The 7,819-nt window shown below is 33.6% G+C and overlaps 1 protein-coding gene across 1 annotated transcript in view; it reads left to right on the forward strand.

The window, feature by feature from the left end:
- The first annotated feature begins 1,021 nt into the window (after nt 1-1,021).
- The window catches only part of LOC110315003 (vomeronasal type-2 receptor 116-like), a 27,886-nt gene continuing 21,088 nt past the window's right edge, over nt 1,022-7,819 (forward strand). Inside the window, exon 1 of the mRNA XM_021189175.1 lies at nt 1,022-1,239. Coding sequence (XP_021044834.1) covers nt 1,022-1,239 — 218 coding nt within the window. The remainder of the gene's footprint in view (nt 1,240-7,819) is intronic.

The raw sequence follows: 7,819 nt of genomic DNA on the forward strand, positions 1-7,819 counted from the left end.
CCACTGACACAGATAAACTTGGGGTGACTGTCCCAGGAGTCATTGTGTATCTGTCTTTTTATTTAAAGCAGAAGCTACTTGTTCTAAACATCCTTCTTACGCAGGTGAAATTTTTCCCTCACTGGTATTTGATGGGTTCAAAAAGTGTATTTATGATAGAGATTCCTAAATCCAAAGTTAATGATAATATTATCATGCTCACACACCTAAAAACTAACATTTCCTTAGGTTTTCTTCAAAATATCAACTTGAAGTGTAGTTTTAATTTTGTTCAGTTTACATAATCCCTTCACAGAACTTTGGACTACATAAGATAGAAGTAATTTACTGAAAGTTGTAAATAAAATTGAACTAGACATTGTAATAATAATTCTTACTTTAACAATTCTCATAAGTTTAACTATTGTGAAAAGTTTAAAGGTAATAGAGATAAATTCCCTTTATTGGTCTAAAAGCAGAAAATGTTGGGATAACATACACCAATGCATATTGTTATAAATGTCTTGGAAGGTGTTTCATATGATTCACTTTTTAGTTGCCACCAAAAGCTCTGCAATATATTAATTTTGAGTGTTTATACCTGCAACGCTTTCTTTTTAGCCTTTCACTTTTCAGTTAGTTGGTCTCCTATGAGGTAACCTGTGGGAAACAGCCTAAATTTTTTTTCATATTAAAGGTTTCTTGATTCATATAGTTAGTCAACTCATGACAAGAGAAGATCAACCCTGAGCGCTTGCTGTCTGTAGTCCTGCTGAAGTCATAGTGCCTTTGGCTAGTGAAGAATTTGAACAAACATAATTACAAATTTGTTTTGCACTTGAATAGAAGGCCTCAACAGCAGAGTCCATGTGAAAAAAATATTTCAAAATTCCCAAAGTCATTCTAAATCCCTTGGAATAATTAGTGTGACAGATTGAGTTATCAACAAATTCAAAACATGCATAGTCACAAAATCATGAACCAAGCATATATATACTGGACACTATTTGTTTTACATCAAGCAGACACAAAAACTAATAGGATGTTCTCTTGGATTTTTATCTTCTGTGTCTTGCAAATAAACCAATTTGTCTCTGCTGGTATCTATAATATCAGTAGATGTTATTACAAAATCTCTGAAGAATTTCACCATGAAGGAGATGTTGTGATTGGTGCATTTTTCCCACTTCACACATTCTACACTGGGAAGAAAAATCCACATTCAACTATCCCATATTACTATTTGGACAATCACATACAGTAAGTTCAATTATTTATTTTTTGAGTTCAGAATTTTTATATATTAGATGGTATAGTCATTGCAATTTACTAATCTTTTGTATTTTATTTTTACAAATTCACTCTTAGACTTTCTAAAATCTTTTTCATTAGTTTTATTTTTCTTTCAGATTATTTTCCTCACTCAGAGGGAAAGGCAATGGAAACTTCACTTTAGTTTCTACTTTGATTGTTAACCATAATCTCATATTTGTTATTGTTGTTATGCCACAATGACTGAAGAGTTGGTATTGCTATGATTTCAAGGAAGAATGATTTATTCTAAGCCTGTACTTTTTGTTCGTAGCATTTTGGAGGTGCTGATTGCACCTGTGGTATTAAATGATGTCACCAAATGCGGTAAGTTCTGTGTGAATGTTGTAAAACTTGAGTGAAGAGGTCATGTGAGTTACATGCAGCTGATTCCAGATTTAACAACATCACATTTGGAAGTGGAGAATACTTCTATGCTACATAGATATTTCATCTATCTCATGTTTTTTGATAAGTGTTTGATAATTTAAATTTTTATCTCAGACAGCTTACCTGGGTTTACATGTTTACTCCATTGGTTTGCAGCATTTACTCTCATTTTTATATATGTGTCTACCAAGACTTTGTGTCTGAAACAGTTTCATCTTGGTGCTATTTCTTAGCTTCTGTTAAATAATCCAGGTTAATGAATAGTGTCAGACAGGTATTGCTGAGACGGACAAAAATATTCTTGATCCAGGCATGATGACACATGCCTTTAACTCCAGCACTCCGGAGGCAGAGGCAGGCAGATTTCTGAGTTTGAGGCCAGCCTGGTCTACCAAGTGAGTTCCAGGACAGCCAGGGCTACACAGACAAACACTGTTTCAAAAAATATATTATTGCATGTTTCTCAATAAAGTAAATAAGATGTTTTTATCCAAGCCAGAACTCCTTTCCCAAGAATACATTCTTATATATGTATGGAATAGGTAGTATGGCATGGGTTTAGAACAATATCTATCTCTGTGAATACAAGAAGAAATATGGCAGAAATCGAGAATCAGAAATGACCAAAAGAAATACAGGAAAGATTTTAGAATCTCTAAAAGGGAATCTGTCAAATAAACAATTAAATACATCAAATACAGTATAAAAGTGAGTTATTCCCTATGAGACAATACTCTGTACTTGGTAAAATCTTTTGAGGTATTAAGCTATTAAATCAAAGAAAGTGGAGGGGGAAATGTTTAGATAAAAATTAAAACTTAATCATTTTTTGTTTGATACATTAATTTTGAATCATTTAAACATATCAAATATGAGTACATAAAATTTGTTTTTTGGATAAAATATTTAATGGTATTTCTAATATTTTAGGAAATCATATGTTGACTCAAAAGAAATCATAATATCTTCTCATATGCTTAGTTGATGGGGTGACTTTAGCTGTTGGGTAGGCCCTTTTCTATTTTGTTATAATTAATGCTCCATATAAATCGACTTTTCTGGTACCCTTTACTCTCAGCAGTTCAAGTACCAATATATATTGTTATGTGTTTTTCATGTTTTGTTCAGCAGCAGACACTTCACAGTAAAGGCTGTACTTCTGGATATATGAGCAACTAGTCTGGTTTTACTCTTCATAGTTTGATAAAATTGATATATCATAAGAATTCCATTCTAGGCAACATTGTTTTTAATAGATTATATTATGTTACTGGGGCTTTGCACCATTGTGTGCAATTTTCATATTAAAAGACAAGTTAATTTTCTAGAACATTTCTCATGTAGGTAATGTCATTCTAGATTCTTTCTACCCTGTCTTTTCTCATGTATATGTGCAATAAATATGGGCCCATTCCTAACTATATTATGATTCTGAATTGGCTTTTAATTGATCTTACTCTTCCTTTGAATTTCAGAAATGCAGTTTTTCAGTACAAAACATTGATTTTTAATGCAAACACAATCCCTTCATGGCATGATTTTTGTTTGAATTAGCTACAAAAGTTCTTTCTCGGTGCCTACCTTGCAACCACTTGACCTCGTTCTTGGCATTTCTACTTTTCCTCGGCAATAATGCCTTTTTTGTGAGCTCTCTTTTTCTCTGTGTATATTCTAAGGAAGACATATTCTGCAGTGTTATATTCAATCATATTTAAAAATACTAACAAAAGCAGCTCATAGTATATATTTCAGGCTTGCGGAATATGGTGGTTTGGCAAGTTCTCACTGTGTTAAGGATTGATGGCTCTTGTTTTGTCAGCCCTGTAATGTTTATATTACCATTCAACTTCTAGAAGTGGATGTGTGCATCTAACTAAAACATTCTCATCCTAAATCTAATAAGACAGATGTAGAGTGATTTTACATAGAATCTTTCATGGGGAAAATTATAATCTTTCCTGTGGAAGAATATTAAACATTAGGTAAACTATTTCACAGTATTCATTAGTTACCTATAATTGTGTCTGTGTGTTTGGGTGTGTGTGTGTGTTTGTGTGTGTGTGTGTGTGTGTGTGTGTGTGCGTGTGCGTGTGCGTGTGTGTGTGTGTGTGTGTGTGTGTGCGTGTGCGTGTGCGTGTGCGTGTGTGTGTGTGTGTGTGTGTTTGTGCACTAAAAGGGATGCTTCTGTTTGTTTCCGTTTGTTTGAGGATACATGTATGTTTTTGTGTGTGTGTTAGTTTGTGTGGTTGTACCTGTGAGTGGGTGTTTGCATGTGTGTGTATGCATGACTAGTAAGTTCAAGTCCTCCGGGGCAATTAATGGAAGAAGAGTCCATGAAATTAAAATGAAAAAGAAAGTGCATAAAAATTTGCCTAGAGAGAATGAAAGGGGGAAATTTTGCAATTATTTTATAATCTCAAGAATATAAATGATAAAAATAGTATTCATTTTCAAAATATATTAATTATAAAGCATGTGCTTTGAAAATTAGGTATGCAAAAGAAAGTGCTCAAGTCTGTTTTATTGAAGTTGACTCTGATCATTGTTCTGTGACTGTAGATATGGAGTTAATCTGCTCAATCAGTAGTGATTGTTATTTAATTCCCCGCATATACACAATTCTCAAAAATTGTATGTATCTTTAAATTGTCTATGTATTTATTTGAATATATAATGTTTATACATGAGAAAATGTCACTGATCTTATTTCTCATATTAAACATCCTAATTATCAAATATTTCCTCCAGAATATATTATTTCATTTACATTTTATCTGTATGCTTTCCTTAAAAATTAATATCTGTTAATTTTTATCATTTTAGTCTTTTATATCAAATAACTTTATTAATCATTTAAATAAAAATGAAGTTAATTTCAAAATACATGCATGCATTAACAAATAGGGTTTTAGTTAATTTCGTTGATATACTAAAGTAGGCAGTATAAGCAAATTTTCTATACCCAGTATGCCAGATTTTGATCTTGCTTTTTCTGTTCCTGTACCTCTATTGCTTGCCATCATATTGATATTATTATGACTACCTTTTCTCTTTCCTTTTGTGTGTGTTTGTGTCTGTGTTCATGTGTGAATATGGGACCCTTTCATTTTCATAGCGATTAATTCTATTCCTTGTGTTAGATTCTCAAGATTTGGATGTTTGTGAACAGCCTATTTTTATTTCTGGGCATCAAACTTGGATTCTCTGGAAAAATGACAACCTTATTTGCTGAGCACATCCTCCTCCCCACCATAAAACTTTTCTTGAAAATCGTAACAATGATAATATATTCACACTTATTAGAAATTAGGAATATAGATCATATTCTCCAAAGCCCCAAATAGTCCAGTACCCACCCTCTTTACCCATATCTCTTATCCCCAAATTTAAGTTTTGTCTGGAGCTATCACAGGACAAGCTAATAACTAGCAGGTGATCTTCCTGAAATGACTTTGCATTTCATTATATCTATAATGAACTTCCTATAGCCAAGACTTAGAAATAAATCATTTTAGGAAATATTCCTGTTATAAATATGCTTTTCCTGGTATTAATAACATACATAACAATCAGTATGTATTTGCACATTTCAATGAGCAGACCTCTGCAGATTCAGGAATGTGGACTCTTTTGGAGTGATAGGCAAATGGATGATATCTTAATTCTTAATGATGATCCTATTTGAATTCTTAAAATTAAACTTGTGTTTATTGACCTTTTTTTATATAATTGCACTCCTATTCAGGTTTTTTTCTGATAGCCAAAAATGCAAGGAGAACTCTGCCAGTTTCCCATCTGTCACCAGTTAACTGCTTCTACATAGTAAACAGACTTGCTTTTACTCAGGGAACATTCCAAGAATTTGTGAAACAGTTAAGCAAAGGTCATAAAAAGGGAACTATGTTTTAGTATCAGTGCTTGGACAGAAGATAAAATATTGACTGAATTTTTCTATACAAAACTTCACTAATAAATTAGTTACATTTTTTTTTAATTTTCAATAAACCTGTGGATGTGTGACAGATGATTCTACTGACAGGAAGTTCTTTACAGATGTTATTAAGCATACTGTTAAAGAAAATGGACATTAACTTTAGAATTAGCCAGTTGAATCAGTTTCTTCAGATTGTGCAAATGGTTTGTACTTGGTTCCCAGGAAGGAAACTTGAGGTGTGAATATTTAGGCAGATAAATATTCCTAACGGATATGCATGTAAACATTCTCTGTTGTGAACTTCTGTATCAACTTATTATTTGATTTTATGTGAGAACTTATGATGGACATTTTAACATGTGATCATGTACTTTGAAAGATGTATATCTGCTGAGGACCAAGAGAAGATTCAGAGGAATTGAGGAGTTTTTGTTTGTTTGTTTTGTTTTGTTTTTCTGTTGTTATTGTTTTTGGAGGGTTTGGTTTTTTTGTTTGTTTGTTTGGTTTTGGTTTTTTTGTATTTTTTTCTGACAGAACACTTCTCAAAGAGGCGAAGGAATAATTTTTTTTTTCACTTGCCCACTCAGGTCTTTAAGCTTTTCCATATTTTTAGATACCTTTCATTTCAGAAATGTTTTACAACCTAGAAATAAACTCTAAAATCGCTTTTCAAAGTCTTGCTTTTTCTTCCTGAGACATCCACCTAGCAGACTAAAAGTTAGAGCTGTGCAGTTCCTGTTGAGATAGATCAAAGGCTTCATTACTTAACCCCTTGGGGCCAGACTACAGATGTCATTCTCCTAAACCTACAGCTTTTAACCCTCAGAAGTGCAAGACCATTTTTTATGACTTTTAAGAAGTTATCATCAGCATTTCAGCATAGTTAGAAAGCTAGAATGTCTGGAGCCCCTCAGACTTTAAAGCCACACTAGAGTCATACTCTATACACAGCAGTTTCCAGTCTCTCTAGGTCAGTAGGTTCCATAATCTAAATTGGCTCCTTGGAACAGGAATTTTAAAGAAGGTATGTCAACACAGATCAGACTCTCAGCTGGACCTTACAAACCCCTTGATCATGGAGTGTGGGGTTATGGAGGGTGAGAAATAGGAGTTGATATTGTCTAATGCCATCAGCACCTGCTTTCTACCAGGAGCCATCAGCACTGACTTAAAATTGCCTGCTGCCATCAGCATAAGCTGATGGTAGGTGCCATCAGAACCTGGTTGTGTTAGTTGAATATCATCAGTGCCCAGGGTAAGCCAGGAGCTATCAACTCTGACCTTAATTGCCTGCTGTCAACCGGCAGTTCTCCCAGCAGTTCTATAGGGATTTGTCAGCATCATCCTTTGATAAGGAGCCATCAGAAATGGGTTTTGAGGGTTTTTTTGTGTCTCTCAGGGTGCAAAGTGATTCTCCAGTCAGAGAGTTCTTCACAGTTGATATTAAGAATACTCTTAAAGAAAAAAGTCATTAAGGTTAGCACCAGCCACCTGACTGACTTTCTTCAGTTTGTACAAAATGTCAGTCCTTGGTCTCCAGGAGGGAAACTTTAGATATAGATGCATGGGAAAAAGCAGAGTTAGATATTAACAACTGGATTATAGAGAATGGAGGACCAGGTGTGTCCCTTACAGCATTTGGTATTTGGACTGTCTTAGGAAGGAATTGGCAGATGACAAAAAAGCCATATGTATTCAGGAGTCATTAAATACACTTTCTTGTGAGGAGAATTGATTACTACTGTCTCCATCATGATCTAAGAACAATGTTTAGTCCATGACATTAAAGTCTGAGAAAAGTAGCTCAGGAGAGGCTAGTGATAAATCAAAAGTGGAAAATCAACCTCTGAAGAAGAAACAGACTCAGAAATGAAACTATCAAATTATAAAAATCATAAGTGGTCTACACAGAAGAATTTAAATATGTCATTCCATAAGTCTCCCTTAAAAATATAAAATGCAACCAAAGAGGTCTACAGGATCTAAACTCTACAATAGGGTAAATTGTTAAGCTTTTTCCCAGAGAATGGAGAATAACAAAGTGTAGAAGGATCCCTTATGGAACCACTGACATGAAAATTGCTTATGACTCCTCATGATTAATTTAAAATAGCCATAGCCTGCCTGATTAAAGAACAGTTTTTACTGTCAGTACATATATGGTATATATATATATATATATATATATATATATATATATATATA

This window comes from Mus pahari, unplaced genomic scaffold, assembly GCF_900095145.1.
Source record: "Mus pahari unplaced genomic scaffold, PAHARI_EIJ_v1.1 scaffold_5176_1, whole genome shotgun sequence".
NCBI classification, from domain to species: domain Eukaryota; kingdom Metazoa; phylum Chordata; class Mammalia; order Rodentia; family Muridae; genus Mus; species Mus pahari.